This window comes from Artemia sp. Qi Xiang Cuo, chromosome 1, assembly GCF_049724085.1.
Source record: "Artemia sp. Qi Xiang Cuo chromosome 1, ASM4972408v1, whole genome shotgun sequence".
Classification (NCBI taxonomy): domain Eukaryota; kingdom Metazoa; phylum Arthropoda; class Branchiopoda; order Anostraca; family Artemiidae; genus Artemia; species Artemia sp. Qi Xiang Cuo.
The window spans coordinates 25,005,280-25,027,691 of NC_142794.1; the positions used below are offsets into that span (position 1 = coordinate 25,005,280).

Below are 22,412 nucleotides of genomic sequence, written 5' to 3' on the forward strand. Positions count from 1 at the left end.
TACATCAGTGTTGGAACCCTTGGTCCCAGTTTGTTTAGATAAATGTCCTACCCAGATTCTTTTCTTTTGGTCCCTTAATTATTCTCTTCCCCAAGTAATAATTATTAATTTTCCTTTAATTTTGGTGGCGCCATTTTCTGTCCTTCTCTAATTGCGTAGTTGGTTACACAGACCACGGGGCATTAAGTGCGCACTTAGGGATGATTGACCAGTAATTAGTAAGCCTTTGGATTGGCTGGAAAAATTCACCCACCACCCATCGCAGGCACGCGGCCGGCATAGCGGACTGGGGGAAAATTGGAAGTGTGATTTAGTTAGTTCCTTTTGTACCGTGACTGAAAACAGTAAGATTTTTTATCATATATAATCTTTGACTTTTTAGCCTAGGCAGAGTCCAAGGAGATAGTTAGAAATATTACCGGTAACCCTTGGCCTTAAAGTGGCCCCTGGAACCATTCGATCACGTTATCGTACCCTAAGGCAGGGTATATTTTAAATTGGGCACTGACAAGGGGTTCTCCCCCTCGAGTAAGTGGCATAGCAACATTTTTGCGCCAATTTTGCACCAGTAAGTGGTGACCCCCGTACCTTACACCCCCAATACTGGTGGCATTGTAACCTACCAATAAGTGGTGGCAGCAAGAAAAGGTCCTATCAGTAAACCTGATAGTAAAAGAATTCCGCGTTTTCGAAGAGACAAGTTGAGTTAGCCTAAAGACTAGCCTATGGTGATTACACTAATAAAATTATATTAATTATCTGGGCTGTGCCTGGTAAATAGACAAAAATAAGTAATAAAATTGAAGAATCAATATACCACGCAAATAATTAACTTGTGAGATAAAGGAGGCTGCGGTGCCCACGTAGAATCGGCAAATTAAAACGCAAAAATTTTTCACGAAAAGTTAAAAGAAGACATTGGTAAAAGGATTTTCATTTGGACGGAAGACGTTAAGCAAACCTTGAAATAATGGCGGACAAACAGAGATTTCAGACAAGATCTACTGCAGTAAAACAAAAATAGAATTCAGAAACACAATTGTATGTGACTCCCGCTGGAATTACCCTAAGAAAAATACCATCAGATAGAACCATATATCGCTCAACAGGTGAAATAGACATTTCTAGGACGTGTGAAGGGGAAATCTTCGAAACAAAATCAGTAATAGAGCGATCTCTGGTACAAACCATGGAAGAGGAAAAGAGTTTAAGGCAGATTCAGAAAGAATTATTCCCAAATAGAGAAACCCGGACAAAAGAAACAGTGGCGATAATACATGAAGAAAAATCAGTACATGAAAGTACGGGTAAAACAAAACCAACTCACCCTTCAGAGAAGGTACAAAATGTAGGGGAGTTGCGGGTAAGAGAAAATATTATAGAACGAACAGACTCAGAAAACGAATTAAGAGAATATAAAGACAGTGAGAATCATAGTAGGCCAATTAGCAGGAGTAGTAGAAGCTCAATTTCCAGCAGGGGCTCAAGAAAAAGTACTCAAATAGATATGACGCAACAACTATTAAATGTCATGGAGAAGGAGAGAATAGCCAGAGAACGAAAGGAGGAGGAAGATAGAAAAGAAAGAGAGAGAGAGAGAGGGTAGCCAAAGAAAAAAAGGAGGAGGCAGATAAAGAGGATAGAAGAGAACTAATGCAAATAGTTGCAGGGAAAAATTCCCAGGAGCATCAGAAATCGTCTACAGTAGAGGTAATGCAGGCAGTAAACCTTCAACCAATGAAAGAAAATGAAGATGTACATTTATACATATACAATTTTGAAAAAACAGCAGAATTGAGTGGATTGCCAAGAGAAAATTGGGTGACAAGAATACAGCCCCTCCTTAACTACAAAGCAAAAATTGCACATAAAGCATTACCAATGCACTACTCAAAAGATTTTGAAAGACTAAAACAAGCCATTTTTGAAAAGTTTCAACTCTCTCCCGACCACTTTCAAAGAAGATTTAGAAGCAAAAGAAAACGAGAAAACGAAACATATAGAGAATTCGGGTACAAATTGACAGATATGTGTTTAAAATGGCTAGACTTAGAAAATTATAAAATATATGAAGACCCGGAAGAGATGAAAAAAAATTGACGGAAGTGATAGATAAAACAGTAATGGAACAATTTTTAGAAAATACCCACAGAGAATTGAAAATATATTTAAAAGAAAAGAACACAAAAACAAGCGAAGAAATGGCGAAAATGGCAAAAAGATGGACCGAAATAAGGGAGGAAATTGAGGAGACAGACATATTTCAATATAAAGAGTATAACAAAAATAGGCACTATAACACAGCGCAAGGAGAATTAACTTGCTATAACTGTGGTACCATGGGGCATTTTGCAAGAAACTGCCCCAGTAAATATGACCAAAAACCACATAAAACGACAGCCTGGGCCATGACCCATAATAGGGGAAAAAATTACGTATTTGCAGAGTCGCATAAGATATACGGAAAATTGAACGGGGAATCAGTTGAAATAGCAATTGATTCTTGCAGTGATCAAACTTATGTGCGAACTGACCTAATTAATAGAAGAGAGATAGACCATAAAAATAAATTTACAACATTATGTTATTATGGAGACAAGCACCCATGCCCGTCTGCTTGGGTTAGAATAGAAATTGCAAAGAACGACGGTACAATCCAAAAAAAAACGATAAAAGTAGGCTTAGTACCTACGCTAGCAGTGGATGTTTTAGTAAGAGGAGACTTTGGTGATATCGGAAATCTCCTATCGTTAAAAGCGACTTCTTTAACAGTGGGAAAATTACACTAAGATGAAAAAATATATAACTTCGTTGGCTACGGGGGAGGTGAACCGGCACATAAAACAAATTGGGAGGCGACGCCCCCTGTCGGAAAAACAAAATGCTTGATACTCGTGTTCAAAATGTTGATAATCCACAAAAATGGGATGCAGAAGTAAAAAGACCACAAAATATTGAAAATAAGACGCGCGAGAATGATTTTTTCTGGAAAATTTCCAGAAACTGGAAAACTAGAAAACACTTTTAATGAATATGAGACGCTAACAAGTACAGGCCAAAACGAAGCGCTGATTGTACCACAGAATAAGGAGACGAAATTTATTGTACGCGCTTTTCCTCGTAGAGTTCGAGAAATTTTAGTACAATATGAAAAACCAAATGTCGGAGTTCAGTTCCCATTTGATGACGAAATATTTGTTTCTCCGCAGAAACAAATTCCGCAGAAAAGTAAAGAAGACTAAAAGAGAGAAAAAATATGCAAGACGGAACTACAATAAAGAAATGCAGTCAAAGATAACGACACTGGAGTCCAAATCAGATTTAACGATGATTTATTATTTTGCACGAATGACAAAATTGAGAAAAGTAGAGATGAAAAGAGAAGTGTACAAAAGAGACAAAATTTTGAGATTCAGCCTGCAGTGGCGAAAAATAAACAAATGCTGGATGGGCTGTGCCTTGATAACATAAATAATAGGGGGGACAAAGAGGTCCAAAATCCACTGGAAAAATTAAAACATTACAATAAGACGAAAAAACCTAGGAGGGAGAAGACCCACGACATATTAAGAGAAACTACAGATAATCATGACAGAATCAACCAGTCAACAACGGGTTACGGAAAGATTGAAGGGTACTGAATTTTGGGTTGGATGGAAGAAATTTGGGAAGGAATCTGATATTGGTCTGATCAACTCAAAAGAGGGTTTGTTCCTTTATGAGGGGGAGGAATTTCTTGGAGAAGATCCCCTGCGGGAAGACGTGAAAGATAGCCCTTTTCCTCAATGCACAACTGGCAGACAATTTGTGATCCCTTTACGGAAGCCTTGTCTTTCCAGTCTTCAATATTATTTTCATCCCTAATCGCCAAGCATTATTCATTCGATTATTTTAGGAGATGGGACCCAGAAAAAAGCGATTCATGGTTCGCTCAAAAATTTTACTTTATTTCCCTGTACCCCTATCGTTTTCAGAGGCCTGTGTATTTTCGGCCTTGGATTGTTTGAAATTATGCCAAGGGACAAGTTATTTTTTGATTGAGATTTGGGGTTGTTTCCACAGATGGAAATTAAGAGGCTAGTGCAGCAAAATTTTTTATGATGGCTGGCATCATCGAAAGTGCCAGGAACTGATTCTCTGCTCCTCTCAAATATAAATTCCTGAGAGCGAGAAAATTTTTGTTTTTGATTGTGCTGCGCACAATGAATTTTTACGAATCTTGGGGACTTCAACTTTCAAAACCTAATGCAGATGCTATACGATTAGACCATGGTGGTTCTACGGTAGAGACGTGTGGATGGCGACGAATCCTGAGCCAAGCGGTGGAAGTGCAAGCACTGGTGGAAGAAAGAAGAGAAGATACAAGTTTGGTGATTTTGAGTTTAATGTTATTTATTTTAGGTCTGAGTTTTCAGCCAATCCACCGGGGATGCAGGCCATTTATCTTAGGAGGGAGGTGTTGGAACCCTTGGTCCCAGTTTGTTTAGATAAATGTCCTTCCCAGATTCTTTTCTTTTGGTCCCTTAATTATTCTCTTCCCCGAGTAATAATTATTAATTTTCCTTTAATTTTGGTGGCGCCATTTTCTGTCCTTCTCTAATTGCGTAGTTGGTTACAAGGACCACGAGGCATTAAGTGCGCAGTTAGGGATGATTGACCAGTAATTAGTAAGCTTTTGGATTGGCTGGAAAAATTTACCCACCACCCATCGCCGGCACGCGGCCGGCTGAGCGGACTGGGGGAAAATTGGAAGTGTGATTTAGTTAATTCCTTTTGTACCGTGACTGAATACAGTAAGATTTTTTATACTATATAATCTTTGACTTTTTAGCCTAGGTAGAGTCCAAAGAGATAGTTAGAAATATTACCGGTAACCCTTGGCCTTAAAGTGGCCCCTGGGACCATTCGATCACGTTATCGTACCCTAAGGTAGGGTATATTGTAAATCGGGCACTGACATACCCGATAGATACGGAACCATTGGGGTAAGCGCGGGAATCCCACTATAATTTGGGCCGACAAGTGGTTCTCCCCCTCGAGTAAGTGGCATAGCAACATTTTTGCACCATTTTTGCACCAATGAGTGGTGACCCCCGTACCTTACACCCCAATAATCAGATATTTCATTTTCACATCAACAAATCTTTTTAAATAGAAAGAAAAGAATGAAAAAAAAAGAAACAAAAACTACAATTTAAGATAAAAAAAAGATAAAGCAAAAGATTATAAAATAAAAGGAAAAAAACTCACATCTAAACCATTGTTCTATGGAAAATAGACTGAAATTACCATGGCAGATTACAGAATGCCTCGTAAACCAGTTTATTCAATTTGCCCTATCGGTTTTATTACGATTCAGTTAGAATATTTGTTTCATTATCCTTACTAAACACTTTGCTTGTTGTGAAAATCGTTTACAGTTTTATTTTATTATTATCTTTTTGAGAGCAATTTTAAAGTCTACTTCAGTTCCAACGTAATTATTCTCATTGGGCTGTCAAATATTTATAAACTGGTCTAATCTACTTTGCGTAAAAGCCGCGGAGAAACTTTTTGAGAAAAGAAGGGAACCACTCTTTTACTGATTATTAACAAATTTAATTGAGTTAAATAAACAGGGACATTTATTTAGTTTATTTAACATATATATTAGGTTTACAAAAATATTTGCGATTAATTTTGCTCAGAAGGTTCGAGGCAGCGAGGGATGAGTGGTCACATGGAAACCAGGGTGGACTTTCAAGAGGGAGGGGGTGCAATGACTAGATCCTCCTCTTATTCTCCAACAGTGCGAACGATATAGCATCCCTCAAATTAACACTTTTTTTTATTCTGTTACTATTGACCCACGAAGACCTCTGGAAATGATGGTAAGGGATTGTATGCTGGTTGGATTCGTAAAAATGCAGAAGCCTTACAAATCAGCATTGCAAATCGACTTTAAGAGTACTGGATGAGGAAACTGAGCCCTTCAATGTGGAAAGTGGTGCAAAAAAAGGAGGCATATTGCCCAAGGTTTTTCTTAACTACTATATAGACAAAATTCTTGAAAAGGGACTCTAGTTTGAAGGTACAGTTACTGGACTGTGCAACAATGTGTCCGACCTGAATTACGGTGACAACAGTGTTACTCTTGCTGCTGATCCCGCAACTGCTCAAGAAATGCTGAATATAATAGCACATTTCCTTCAGCTGCTGAGTATGAAGATCAACACGTCCGAAACTATAGTCATGGACCTAAACATACAGCACAAATACCAGACTGTACTTTACGGAATAAAAATTAGAAGAAGTTGACTGCTTCACTTACCTTGGCTTATTGATTGACTCTCATGAGGGCTGTGACCTTGCCGTTCAGACAATAACCAACATATTCCAAACCATTATCTCACATCTCCATCACCATTTCTGGAACTAGCGGTATCTCAGCATAAATAGACAATTTTTGTCAACAAAACGGCTGTTATGTCTATTTTCGTCTATACAGTCGAGTCTTGACTATTTAAGGCATCTAATCTCTATGTTATGGAAGTCTTTGACCGCCACTGTTTACGAAAAATCCTGAAGATACCATACTCCGAAAAATTCTCTAATGTTGATGTACACCATCACTGCTGTGGCCCATCACCAGGATTGTCAAACAGAGAAAACAACCAGATCCAACAACCTCATCATCCAGCAAGTGCTTCCAGCTGCTCCTTTGCCAGACTGGCCTAGGCGACCAAGCAGTCAACTGAAGAATTGGGGAGCGATTGCCATAAACAACCTCGAGCCCATTGGTAGCTTCCTTAAGCTTGGTAGAAGATGGGGTAGCTCCAGGATCCATTTTGCCGAGAAGCTGTCACAAGATTGCGAAAAATGGAGGTTGATCATACGGAGTCTTCTAGATACTGGATAAGGTGTCCGCATCTGGTGCCATAAAAAGCACAAGTAAGAACAGGTATATTGTGTATTTATATTGATTTTTCTCCATATCACTAAAAATTCTCGTCCATTCGATTTATTTTGATTTATAGTTGTAAGTAAAAAAGTTAAACAAAACATGAGATTACAAGGAAGAATCTGTTGAGGGGCCGTCATTGCTTGCTCAGTGGTAAAGATAATTGCATAGATTTTAGGCGGATATGGGTTCAACCCAACCAACGACGGAAATTTATATACCGGCACCTAGCTTGTATAGAAATTACGAAACTCGTGACTTGATCTGCTTTCGTAAATACTATCCAAGCTATGTGTAAACATATCACTAAGCGGACGGTATGCTGAGTGGGTAAGTTACTTTACATGAAGTGTAACCCAATACACGTATACAAGTCTTTTCACATTAGACTAGCGAAAAATCTATAGAACCATCATAATCATCTTCTAAAATCACCACAATCATCATAAGCAAACAATTCAAAAATTAAAAATGTGGAATAGATATGAGGATTCAACCTCTGGCTGAAAGGCAACCGTGAAAGGCTTTCGAAGAAAATTTTATAAAATTATTTTAAAAATGTATTAATTACTCATCCGGAAATTTCGTTTAGTGGCTGTTACACTGACTTTTCTATAACGCAAACTTTAGTAAATAAAATTTTATGTAAAGATTAAATCTCCTTGTCATTACCTATGTTACGGACAAAATTTGCTCCGTAAGATTACTTAACGCAACGTAAAGAAGTTATGCTAGTATGGAAGATTCTACGTCGGGCATTTAGTGAAAAAACCACAAGCCCTTGTATATAATTTCAGAGGTAGGATAATATATACTTTCAGATAATATTAACTGAAGACACCAACATTTTGATGAAATCACAAGAACAACAAGAACAAATACTAACCTGTCCGGTGTTTGAGATCGTTAAAAAGTTCGATTTATTTTCGAGGAAACGCACTGTTCCGAAATCGATATCTGTCCTAGTAACTGCTATCTGAGGCAAATAATCATTTTCAAGTCGGTCCAAATGCTTCATAATTTCTTCATAAATTTTCTTATATTTTACAATGTCTATAACTGCAATCTAAAAGTAGGAATTGAAAAGGGCTAAGAATAAGAAAAATGGGCTAAACTAAAAAAGGGCACCTAATTTGCAGTCTACTCTAGTCTATATTTTATAGTTTCTCGTTAATGTAAACAGGAAATAATTTAGCTAGTTGCAGACCCACGGTGAAAAGCACTACCCGTCCTATAAACTTAAAAATCTGCTTTGTAATTAATAATCTAGTGTAAATTTAAGTAAAAAAAAATAATAGACTTATCAAATTTGGTAGAAAATTTTAGAGTATGTAAAATGCAGCCCGTCAAAAAAACAACATGTAAGAAAAATTAACGGAGTTCATTAAAAAAAAAAAAATGTAGAAAATTTAGTTTGTAGAGTTACTAAATAAAAGTACTGTGAAAAAAGGAGGACTACTTGACAGAGTGTGATGGAGAATAGATAGATATCTATTCTATTTTCTCTCTTAAAATACAGCATAAAAGAGCCGATGGAGACTGGGTAACTTCAGTAAAATTTAAAGCATGGCTTTTTCTTTTCTTATATATAGAATTCTTTCTGTATAACTGCACACTTTTTTATATTTATAAACTGTAACTATACAGTTTCCCTTCTTCAAATATTGACAAAACTTCAGGTTGCCTTGATTTCAAAAGTGTTGTAATTTTACCATTTCACTACTATCATGTCTAAAATTTAAGTCTGATATAAAAGATATAAAAAAAAATACCCGTATCCATACCCGTATTTATCAAGATTCTTGTCGGCGAAAAAGAAAAAGTTCAACCAAATTCTTGTCAAAATTGGAGAATTTAACTCTATTTTTCAGCATCCCAGAAAAGAAAAATACCCAATCGATTTCCCCGTATTTTATTTATCGACCAGGGGATATTTCTGGGGGGAGGGGGTAAGAAAAAAAAATTAACATCTATTTTTCAAACTCTCCGAGGTCTCTAGAGTCAGTCTCGGGAGAAAGGTCGTATTACTCACCCCTCCCTCCATGCACCAGTTAAGACCATTAATAACCTTGCAATGTCATTTTTTTTAGCGACAAAGTCTTCATTGCCTCTTAGCTTGATATCCTGATGAGGAAATTCATAATAAGAAGCAACACAAAATGATGGACACAAAGATTGATGCAGAGTGAAACACAATGTGATTGACAGCAGAAAGTAACAGAAAAGTGAGGAAAGTTCAATAATTTTCCTAGTAGGCATTTTAGCAAAATCAACTTCTCCAAAAATATTCTCGATATTGAGGATACAGAATTCTTATTGAGAATATGTAAAATAATCTTTTACTTTTATGGAGTTTTGTTCTGTCTGATTTTCCTCTTTCTTCTTCTATTCATTATTTAATTATTTGGTCTTCTTCTACTTTAATCTTCCTACTTCATCTTTCTTTTCTTAGTCTTTTTGCTCCATTCTTCTCTATATAAACTCAAATGACCTCCTAGCCGAGTGATTAGCATGCTAGACTTAAAATCTTTTGTACATTAGGACAGGGGTTCGAGCCCTGGGGTTGCAGGTTATTTGGTTTGGAACGGGGGTCAGTGGCGTGACTCTGTAAGCTCAGCCAGAGTCAGCCCACCTCTAAATGGGTGCCTGGAGAAATCTGGGGAAGGTGAACAGGAAGGGTGTGCGAAAGAATAGGATGGCTTGCCCACAACCGCCCCCCCCCCATTGCACTTCCTGGATGAAAGGCCATGAAACAGAGATCAGCACCATCAGTAGGGACTGCGAAGTCCAAAGCAATGTTATTTACCTTTATTTACCTTATATATCATATTTACAAATTTTCTCCGTTGTTAGGTTAATACTACTACCACGACTGCTACTATTACTACTATCAACTTACGATAGCACCGTGCTGCCGAAGGCCAACAGAGTCCCTCATCCGTCCCAATCTATTCAGAGTCTCCCTCTTTGCTTTCTCCCAAGAAATTCAAATTCCCCTAATGTCCTTCCTTACGACCTCCTCCCGCCCCATGCGGGGACGACTTGCTTTTCGTTTGGCCTAAGATGGCTGGCTGACAAGAACGATCTATGGCAATTTGTCAACCTTCATCTGCAGAACGTGTCCTAATCGATTTTAAAACTAAACCAGTCATGTACTGATATAATTCGAACCAATTTCTATAAATGCGTCTAAAGAAGTTCTTACCGGAATTTCAAAGAGGCTGCTAACTGGCTTATGATCACTTATTCTGAGGGAAGGATGACTCCTGTAGACTATTTGGTCAACATCATCTGCTTTCCACAGAATTCGGTCGGTCCAAGCAGGTGCTCGATTTTTCTCACTGATACAAAATATGGGAACATAATATGGGAACGCGAGAACATAAATATGATCAAAATGGTATATGGGAACATAATATGGGAACGTGGGAACATAAATACGATCAAAATGGTCAAATATGGTCAAACATTATAAAAAATATAGGAACATTAAATAGGATAAACAAATATAGATAAACCCAATATAAATCTATATAATAATATAATGTATAATATAATGATTTAACGATAATATAATATTTTTCATGAGCTTTAAAATATTCGCAAGAAGTTTTTCTTTACCAAACCATTATTTGTCTTGATAATTTCAAAGTTTTTTTTTCGTTTTGCCCTAAGCGAGTAGTTCGCTCTGACTATTTGCTCAGAGTTATTTGTTCAATTACATATTATTATGTGTTTTGTAATCACTGAAATGTTGAAATCACTGTGGTGTTGAAATTGTTCTAAATATAGTAAACAACCAACACATAGAAAAATATTTTATGTTTATTGTGAACAAAGTTAAAAAAAATCCTATGTGATCCTTGTTCACTGGAACTGAAGCTCAAAAATATATAAAACTAGCTAGCTAAAGAAATTAAAACTAGCTAAAAAAAAAATACTAAGGTAAAAATCGATTATTTTTTAATCTTTCTCAGCTAGTTGTGTGTTTCCTTTATTTTTTCGTTTTGTACTTTTTTCTACCCCTTTTTATGTTGCTATAGTCAAAAACCTTTTTATTGCTCTTTTTCAAGTGTCTGTTTCATTAATATAAAGGTGAGGCCAATTTAGGCCAATTTAGGGGGAGGGGAGTGTGAGAGGGCAAGGATGTTTTTGATTTTTTTTTTCAGTGAAGATACAACAAAAAAAGTTATTTTCCAAATATGGAGCCGGGCATCTTTATTTTTTGTCGATTGTTCAACAAAAATATCTCAAAAAAATTCTAAATCTATGGAAAGGTTTTTTTTTTTTTTTTTGATGCCTCTTTTATTTTAGTGAGTAATACTATGAAAATTAAGCAAGATGACATTAACTAAATCGCTTCGTTCACTTAAAAAAATAATTTCCAAAGTTGTCACAATGCATCACATTTTTTTGATATCCTAAACGTAACTTTTTTTCTAGACAAGGTAAAATTTTTCCTATAGCAGATACAAATGTCTTGATCTTCTAAACAATAGAGCCTACATTAATTTTACAGAAATAAAAGTCCTTCTGTGCCTTTTTCTATTTTCAGATTTGGATTCTGCGAATTCCCTACATTTTATCAAAGAAAAATGCCCTAGCTTCGAAGCTTAACTTTTTAGAAATCAAATAACTTCGAATACTGGTAGAATCGTATATTATCCGTTCGACAACCAAATTTTGGGAGGTGATGCAGGCATTCCTGATTTCGAAAAAGAAGTTCCGTTTTTTTTTTTCTAGAATTTGCAATTTTTATGTTTATTATATTTTTTATTATAATGCCATGAAAAGTAAGCCATACGAAATGCATCTTATATATCCGCAAATGAACCATACAACAGAAAATAATTACTAAAGTTGTCATTGCGCAGAAATTTCCTTGACATCGTAGAGTTAAAGTTTTTCTAAACTAGGCTGAACTGGTTTTCCAACGCGGATAAATAGGTCTTGACTTTCCAGGGGCAAGAGGTAACCCTAGTTTTTTTTCCAGATTAAAATGTGTCTTGAAACATTTTCAATTTCGATGTTTTGATTTTGCGAATCTGTAACAATTTGCCATATGTGGAACACCTTAGCTTCGAAGGTATAAATTCTTATTTTTTGAAGGGTTGTCAGAAATTTTAGTTTGATGCCATTTATATTTTAATCAATTAATATTATATATGTGATAATTTGTGACTTGAATATGTCGATTTGTCATACGAAAAACACCCTAGCTTCGAAGGAGAAAAATTTATTTTAGAGACAAAATAACTTCAAATACTCATAGAACTTTATATAGTCTCTTCGACAACCTAAGCATAATTTCAGTATCTTTGACAATTTTTTTTTTACTTTTTTCAATTAAATCGCTTCTTGCACTTACGAATAAGTTGTCATGGTGTATCAAATTTTTCACGGATGTTCATCAACCTCAGTAAGTACACAGTCTTAATACTTATATAAACATAAATAACAACGATGCAGAGTTTGACGAGAACTTCGTACAGAACGAACTTATTCCAGAAGTTCTATAATTACACGTTGACCTAGCAAATAATAACTTAAAATAACTATAACGCATCTTCAAAGGTGATACGAGATTACTCGCGAGAGGTCTACATTTATTTAGTGTTTTTTTTTAAAGGCAATAGGAAAACAACTTGCTTCCATGGGCGTAGGCATCATATTGTCTAGGGGGGGCAGTCAATAGTGTGATGGAAGTCCTTTTATCAACTGATTTTCCAACCATCTGCTTTTTCAGCCATATTTAATGTAAATTTGAAAGTCTAGGGGGGGGGGCAGCTGCCCCCTGCCCCCCCCCTCCCTACGCCCATGCTTGCTTCCCCACTTATGTTGCTTAATCAGAATTACCATAATAAGCGACATTTCACGATAATACCGTAGATAATTTATCAATACCATTTATTATGTTCATATTCATAATTATACCAATTATTAATTCCAATTAAAATCAATTAATATTATTGATTTAATTTATCGTCATGCAAAAACGTATCCAGGACTTTTTTTTTGGGGGGGGGGAGGGTTTTACAAAAAAAAAGAAATTAAAAGGCATCAAAATTTTGTTTACGCCGATTTATGCTACGTTTTTACAAGTCGGACATACATTTCAGGGGGGGGAGGGGGTTAAATACCCCATCCTCCCCTGGATACGGCCTTGATGCCCAGCATTCTTTGTGCAAAATGGGGCTCTATTGGGGGCTATTCACAGAAGTTTCTCTATTTCAAATTCCACATGGAAAGCGAAGAAGAAATACAATAAAAAAAAGTAACAAACGACAAAGAATAGCGGAAAACGACAACGAACAAAACAACAAAAGGATAATTCTCAGTCAATGAGTAAAAACACAAAACAGAGCAATATTTCAGAAAGGACTTTCACTAAGCCTATTATTTAGCACAAAAGACGAGTTCAGATGCACACTCACCTGATACCAGATAACGAAATAATCGCTGGAGACCTACAACCAGAGGATGGAAAACATTAAATTACTTCTGCTTCACGTGTCCGAAATGAAGCTGAGGCTACACATACCAGTTTTAATTGAAAACTATATACGTTAATAGTTGACTTACTAACTTATGAGAGAAGAGAAAGGCACATTATAATTTTTTAAATATTGAAGAGATGTAAAAAAATTAAAAAGTTTTAAACTATTAAATAAACTTAAATTTTAATGATTAAAATTTTGTAAGTTTTAATAACTTTAAATAGTTATCCAGATATAGAAGATAATTAAGATTATATTAGATTGTATGTAAAACAAAAATATAATTTAATGGAATAATAAAAAATAACTCGAATAATAATGGATCACATAATTTTAAATTTCAATTTAAATAATTAAATAAACTGAATAAAAAACAATTCAAAGAGTAAATACCTTGAATCCCAGTTATCGGTTCCGGTATCATACTTGTACGTTGGCCGGAAATTGGGAATGCCCTCCTGATAACCATAGAACGCTCGTTTTATTCGTTGTTGCTCCCGCAGCTGGTCGAACATGATCAGGTCTTTATAGTTGGCAACGTCTAGTAAATTCTTTGCCGCCAGTCCTTCAATCCCAGATAGCCGGTAGTTTAAGTCTCCAAACCAAAAAACTAGACTGCAAAATTGATACATAAGGCATGGAAATAAAAGTAAAAATAATAAAAATGCTAAGCTAAAAAAAATATTAAGAACCATTTTCCTAAACCTGGTTTCCACGACCCTTGATTCTTTAGAAAGTGGCTTTACTGTTGTTCTCATAAACTATCTTTCGCAGTGGCAGGAACAAGCAAAAAATTCTAAGCTGACATAATCTGATTACAAAGAGCTTTAAACCTTGGCAATTCCTATTAAATTCCTAGAAAAAAAAAAATACGAAGTAGTTATAGATTTATATATTTGCGTAAAATATATTCCAGGGGAAGACGTAGTGTAGCCGGGCTGCACTTATTTTAAGAAAAAAAGTGAGCTCAATTACTGTGAATCGGATACTACATCTCATCAGCATTTAGAATGCTGATTAGAGATCTCATATATTTTGCTACTGTTACTACTATTTATGACTACTCGTTAGAGCACCAAATCGCCTGATGCATTGCACACTCCAACCCAGTCTGTTCAAACCTTCACACTTGACTCCCTTCCATGGAGTTCCAATATCACTTAAATTCTTTCTTATGACCTCTTCTCTGCATGTTCAGGGACCCCCTGCTTTTCGTATAGCCCTAGATACGTTCGACAAGCTACCATTGTTTATCCATAAAATATGACCTATCATTACTTTCTTTCATTGTTGTCTTAGAAAGTAGGATAGAACCAGATTTCTTGTACAGCTTCTTGTTTCATAAGAAAATTGTGCACCTAATTGAGCACCTTAAATGGAATTAAACACGTTTTAGGGCAGGGAAATTTTAGGAGGGGGGGGGGGGGGTTATGCATCAGCTACGAATAATAGTATAACGTAATGATGTATGTGTGTAAGCAGAATTTATCACCCACAGAAAGCAAAAATAACAAAACAACTGAAAAAAAAAACAACAGAAAAAAACAAATATTTTTACTTTATAACTTTAATAAATCAAAAAATATTAACATTTTCATTACTAAATATCAATATATGTATATTAAACTGACAATGCACATTCATTTTAATTTTTTTCAGTAAAGTACAAATTACGTCCTGACCTTAAGAAGGCATAGGAATTTTGTTCCCTATTCATGTTAATTTCTGCTCGTTTTGATTTTGACTCAGTTATTTATTGTAATTTCAGCTCTTTTTGGATATCATTTATTTATCGATAATGATTTGTGGTAGTTTCACGCTTGGTAGATAATTTGATTTTATTTTGCTCATTTTTTGTTTAATCGAGTTCTTTACTTTTCTTTGAAAAACTTTTTTTGTGGAAAAAGTTTTTTTTAATTAATTTTCTGTTCGTTTTATATTGACATAGTTTTTTCAGGGAAAAAGAAAATAATACTTTAAATCTTTTCGGTTTTTTTAAGAATTTATAGCTTGGCCTGCTATTCGTATGATGGAGAAAAAACTTCAGCAATTTTTAACAACGTACACCCTTTTAAAAATTTGGACACAAATAGTAGTATTTAATTTAGTTTCATACCTCCTCTAGTTAATCTGAAATGGAAAACTTGATACCATTCGCAAAGAAAACTGTTTACTTTCTTTGATAGCTTGGATACACATGAATATTTTGATTTGGTTAAATTTTAAGTGGAGAGGTAGCCCCGAAAGTTTGAAAATAATACCTTCAGTCGTTCTTGGGATACTGCTGAGATGCGTTATTGGGAATTAGCATTAACATAGTGAATTTTGATTTAATCTTAATAAAAAATTTATTTTTTAAAAATAATGGGCAAATGGGAGGGTGGGCGTGGGAGGAGGATTAGTTACCCTCCAATCCCTTTCGACTATTAAAACGGGCATCATCCCTTTCTATTTTCAATCGAATGAGCCCTTTTCGAAGTTCCTACGACAACTCCTTCGATACGAAGTGCCCTGATCTAAACAACAACAACAACAAAATATAATAAATTATACCCACATCGACCTTTACTCTAAAAATGTCAAGCCTTCTCGTCACTTTCGACTATTAAAAAGGGCACTAGACCTTCGATTTCCAATCGAATGTGACCTTTTTGAGTTTCTACGACAACGCTTTCTATAAAACACCTTATATGCCCCCAGGGCATAAATTACAAACCTTACCCTAGGGGCTGTTAGGGTGGTTGTCATCCTCTAAGACCTAATTTCCAGAACTTTCAACTACGTTAAACAAAATGGCTATCTCATCATTTTCATTGGATGTGTTTGGCGAAATGGTGGGCGTGAGAGGGGCATTAGTCGCTCTCCAATCACTTTCAACTATTAAAAAAAGCACTAGCCCTTTCAATTTCCAATCCAATAAGCCCTATTGAAGTTTCTACGACAACGCTTTCAATAAAAACCTTATATGCTCCCAGGGCATAACTTATAACCCTTGCCCTGAGGACAGGGGGGGGGGGCTTTCATCCTCAAAGACATAATTTCCAGAACTTTCTGCTACGTTGAACAAAATGGCTATCTGAAAATTTTGATTGGCTGTGTTTGGGGGAATGGTAAGCGTGAGAGGGGGGTTAGTTACCCTCCAATCACTTTTGACTATTAAAAAGGACACTAGCCCTCTCAATTGAATGAGCCCCTTTTGAAGTTTTTATGACAGCTCTATTTATAAAAACCTTATATGCCCCCAGGGCATAACTTACAACCTTTGCCCTGGGGGCTCTGGGGGGTTTGTCATCCTTAAATACATAATTTCCAGAACTTTCAACTACACTGAACAAAATGGCTATCTCTAAGCTTTGATTGAATATTTTTGGGGAAAGGGTGGACGTGAGAGGGGGGTTAATTACTCTCCACTCACTTTCGGCTATTAAAAAGGGCAATTTCAATTTTGAATCAAATGAGCCCTTTTTGAAATTTCTACAAAAACTTTCGGTAAAAACTTATATAACCCCAAGGATTAACTTACACCCCTTCCCCGAGGGGTCTGAGGGAGTTAGAATCATAAAAGACCTAATTTCCATAGCTTTCAGCTGCGTTGAACAACATGGATATCTCAAAATTCTGATTGGATGTGTTTTGGAAAACGGTGGGCGCGAGAGGGGGTTTAGTTACCCTTCAATGACTTTCGAATATTAAAAAGGGCACTAGCCCTTTCAATTTCCAATTGAATGAGCCCTTTTTAAAGTTTCTACAACATTGCTTTCTATAAAAAAAAACCTTATAAGCCCCCAGGGCATAACTTGCAACACTTGCCTTGAGGGCTGTAGTGGGGAGGGGTTGTCGTCCTTAAAGACCTAATTTCCAAAACTTTCAACTACGTTGAATAAAATGGCTATCAAAATTTTTTTATTGTATGTGTTTGGGGAAAAGGTGGGCGTAAGAGGGGGGTTAGTTGCACTCAAATGACTTTCGACTATTAAAAAGGGCACTAGCCCTTTGAATTTCCAATCGAATGAGCCCTTTTTGACGTTTTTACGACAAATATTTCAATAAAAGCCTTATATGCCCCTAGGGCATAACTTATAACCCTTCCCCTGAAGACTGTGGGGGGAGTGTCCTGCTCAAAGGTATAATTTCTTGAACTTTAAACTGCGTGGAACAAAATGGCTATCTCAAAATTTTGATTGGATGTGTTCGGGGAAATCATGGACGTGGAAGGGGTGTTAGTTGCCTTCTAATTACATACGACTATTAAAAAGGACACTAGCCATTTCAATTTCTAATCGAATGAGCCGTTTTTGAAGTTTGTACGACAACGCTTTATAAAAAAGCCTCATAATCCCCCAGACCATATCTTACACCCCGGGCCTTAAGGGCTGTGGGGGGGGTGTCATCCTCAAAGATCTAATGTCCAAAACTATCAACTACGTTAAAAGAACGGCTATCTTAAAATTTGGATTCGAGGTGTTTGGGGAAAAAATGGGCGTGAGAGGGGGGTTAGTTGCCCTCCCATCACTTTTAACTATTAAAAAGGGCACTAGCCCTTTGAATTTCCAAATCGAATGAGCCTTTTATTTGAAGTTTCTACGACAACACTTTCTATAAAAACCTTATATGCCCCAAAGGCATAACTTAAAACCCTTGCCCTGAGGGCTGAGGGGGGGAGTGTCCTCCTCAAAAAAATAATTTATATCTGTAAATCAACTACGCTGAACAAAATGGCAATCTAAAAATTTTGATTGGATGTATTTTGGGAAATGGTGGGCGTGGAAGGGGTGTTAGTTGCCTTCCAATCACTTTCGACTATTAAAAAGGGCACAAGCCACTCCAATTCCCAATTGAATGAGCCCTTTTCGAAGTTTCTACGACAACTTCTTCGATACGAAGAGCCCTGGTCTAAAGCAAAAAATAATAGATAATACATTGTGCCAACACTGTTCTTATATGCCCCAGGCCATAACTTAATACCCTTGCCCTGAGGGTTGTGGGGGAGTGTCCTCCTCAAAAACATATTTTCTATATGTAAATCAACTACGCTTAAAAAAATGGATATCTCAAAGTTTTTATTGGATGTGTTTCGATAAATAGTGGGCGTGCATGGGGTTTCAGTTGCCTTCCGGTCATTTTCGACTATTAAAAAGGACAAAAGCCACTACAACTTCCAATCGAATGAGCCCTTTCCGAAGTTTCTACGACAACTCCTTCGATACGAAGTGCCCTGGTATGGAAAAAAAAACAAAAAAATGAATAATACATTGTGCCAACATCGTTCTTTACTTAGGCAGCGCGATTGCGCTGCCTATGATTGAACGTGTAGAAGGAAGAGAACAGCCGAACAAAATTCCCAGCTAATTAACTGGGATAGAGCAAGGAATAGAAGCATTTTCCAGATCTAAGGCGGCCACTTTGTAACTACTATTAAACCATATAAAATAACATTTAGAAAGGTTAATTGACAGACCAACATAAATAAGACGCAACTTAAGTATGGAAAAATGTTCAATTAGACTTTTACGGCTACGGCTTAATAGAAGAACGTCGTCGGCATATGCGATATATGATATACCGACTTCACCATAAAACATAGAGACTGGGAGAGACCTTTGAGGCTTTGAGCTAATACGCATTTGAATATAATGGGTGACAAAACTGCTCCTTGATGAACTCTTACAAACGGGAACGCTAAAATCTATCAGTTTCAAGTTGAACGTAATTATTTATCTGGATTCACTATGATACGCATCGTTTTCAGTAAAGCACAAATGATAATCCAATATTTAAGAATTTTGAGGGGTGATAGGCCCGTTTTTATTAGTGGTAATTTTTCGTTATACGTTTCATTTATTTATAGTAATTTTTCGTATTTTTAAGCTTGACTTGTTACAAGAATTTATTTCGCTTCACATTGTAATATCACTCTTCTAATTTTCTTTGATAAAGCCGTTTTACGATTATTGACGTAGCCAAAATTGTCACATTGTTTCCATAAATTTAACGGTTGAACTGTCGCTTTAACGTTTCCAATAGAGCCAATAACGTTCCCAATGCCAGTCACTTAATAAAAACAGAAACAGTGGCAGAAGGGGGAGGGTGTAAGTACCCGAACACGGGTACTAAGTCTCAGGCGCAAGAAGCTTTATAAATCTTAGAGTTTGGGGAATCCTTGACTTTTGAAAATTTAAAGTCTGCTAGAAACTCGACACAAAAAAGCAAGTGGTTTAAAATTTCTTAGAAGAAGTCTGCTTTGTTTTAGCTATATGTCCACTAGTTTTCCAATTTTTCAGGAAATTTGGAAATTTGAATATCCAATAAAATTTCCAATCAGTCGAAATGACTGATGGAGTTTATCAAAAATACGAAGCTAAATGGCTGAGTTTTTGTTTTTATACATAGTACGTCATTCTAGGAGATAATGAAATCATCTTGGAAAATATGCAACCTGCTTTTTGTCATTACAATTTTCATGTAGCATTGAAAGTCGGACAATTAACTTATGTTTTGTATGATAAGTGATAAGTATGACCATTATTTTCAGAATATAGCCCTTTATTTTTCACTTCGTCTGCTTTTGGGTACTAATTACTAATTACGACACTAATTACTACAATTTATATATAGGATGATTCACTTAACAAGGATAAGTTGCGGCAATGGGACAAGAAACCCTCAGTACATACTGCTAATTAAATATACCAGTAAATTTTGGCTAATTTAGCTGTACGTACGTTTTTGGGCTAACCCCAATTGAATTCAAATCATTAAAAAAAAATTATTTAAAAACAAATTGATTTTGTAGCTATTTCAGACTGTAATTACTCCATACGCTCCATCCGATTAGTCCAATTGAGTTATTCATCGCAGCATCAAGTCACCTGGGGCCAACACAATAGAGCATGCTACTTCTCCACCCCATTCTGCACATAGCTAAACTCTTCACTCCCTCGCATGAAGTTCTTAACCCATTTAAATCTCTTTTTATGACACATAAGACAGAACTACTTAACACATAACTTAACACATAACTCTAACGTCCCGTTTAAAAAAAAAATATTTGGTATTAGTCTTTGCAGCTATTTCAGACTGTTTTTACTCAATGCGGTCCGTACGACTGGCCCAATTGAGTTATTCGCCATAGCACCAAGTCAACATTTCTTCCCCACCCCAGCCTGTTCGTAGCTTAACTCATTACTCTCTCCCATAATATTCCTACCTCCTTTAAAGCTCTTCTTACGATGTCTTCTTAACTCATTCAAGGACATCCTGCTTTTCGTTTAGCCACAGCAGGGTTGCCAGAAATTCAATTTTTAGCAATTTATCATCCTTCCTCGAAAAAACAGGACCAATCCATCATAGCCCTTGTTACATTATAGCCCTAGAGAATGAGATCGAACCGCATTTTCTTTGAACTTACTATTTTATATATGGCCATTCATTCAAGAACCAAAAATTATCCCTTAAATCTTCCTCTGGTAAACATCTGGCATATTTTCTTTAAAATTTCAAAGCACCGACGTTTCAAATTCAATTAAATTTGCCTTAAAACTTACTCGTGATCCTTGATGGTCTTAGCTGGCGGAAACGACATTCTCGTACAAATATCGTGATAATCTTGATTTCTACGTTCACATTCTTCAATGTGGGCAGCTAAATGACAGTTAACTATGCACACTGATGTGCTATGTAGCTCAAAACGCACACTGACACCACCTTTGTTACCCTAAAACAAAAAATAAAAAGCGAATTTGAAACTACTCTGTTGCCATACTGAGCATTATCGATATTTTTATTTTGAAATTTAAGTACTATTGAGCAAAGACCAATATTTTTAATGACGATAAATAGCTAAAGTTTCAAGAAACGTCGATTGGGATTTAGTTGAACTGTTGAATCAAAAGACAATATATGCATCCAAGGTGATAAAATGGCATCTCTGCAATGTCTCAGAAACACTTAAAGGTATTATATTGAAACTTTCAGAGAATATTAAGAGGACTATTAAACTTAGGGAAAAAGCACAAGAAACACCCCTGTTGTTAAAAGGGTGTATCTACAACATCTCAGGAAGGGCTAACGGCATTTAGTTGAAACTTCAGGAAATGTTGAAAGGGATGCTGAAAAAAATCGGAAGATAGTATGTACAATTAGTTTGTTATTATAACGTGTGTAATATCTCATAGTTAAGGGCAATAAATTAGAAACTTTCAGATAATATTGAGGGGGATGTTAAATTTAATCAAAAGACACTGTATGCATTCCGGTTATCAATAATACATGTCAGCAATATCTCAGAAGCGACTGATGACATTTAATTGAAACTTTTTTGAATATAAAGAGGGATGTTGAAATAAAGCAAGACACTGTTTGCATCCCTGTTACCAAGAGGGCGAATGTGAAATATCTAAAAAACAATTAGAATATTATCTTTGAATTTCCAGGGAATGTTGAGAAACGTTGAATTCAATCAGAAGACACTATTTGCATCTCGGTTGCCAAAAGGGGATATGTGAAGTATCTCAAAAACGGCTAGGATATTAACTTTGAATTTCCAAGGTAATTTGAGGTCGAAGTTGACCTCAACAAACAGACACTATATGCAACCAGATTGTCAGAATGATATTTTTTTACACACCACACCTAGCAAGAAGATATATATATAGATATACATACAAGATCTTAGTTTTAGAACTGTTCCAAACCTTGATTTCAATTTGAAAGTAATTTATACAATAACTATATTGAATGCAATCAAAGCCAATGCCCAGACTACATCATCTAACTTTGAGTTTATATTTGAATCAGATTTTATAATTTTTAAACCGAAAACCTGAAAAGCTGGTGAAATATTCATTAAATTAACCAATAATAAAACTTTGGCAATAAAAAAACGAAAAGAAACTGATTTTTTTAATCTTTGCGAAAAAGAAGTTTTCAGGGAAAAGTAAAGAGGTTGTCACCTCTTTTGACAAGCCTCTTCAGAT

At 35.9% G+C, this 22,412-nt stretch overlaps 1 protein-coding gene across 1 annotated transcript in view; it reads right to left on the reverse strand.

The window, feature by feature from the left end:
- The window catches only part of Ocrl (Oculocerebrorenal syndrome of Lowe), a 126,798-nt gene that overhangs the window by 50,785 nt on the left and 53,601 nt on the right, over window positions 1-22,412 (reverse strand). The window contains 4 exon segments of the mRNA XM_089095911.1: window positions 7,827-8,006; window positions 10,146-10,281; window positions 13,831-14,052; window positions 20,982-21,151. Of these exon segments, the coding sequence (XP_088952037.1) occupies window positions 7,827-8,006; window positions 10,146-10,281; window positions 13,831-14,052; window positions 20,982-21,151 (708 nt within the window).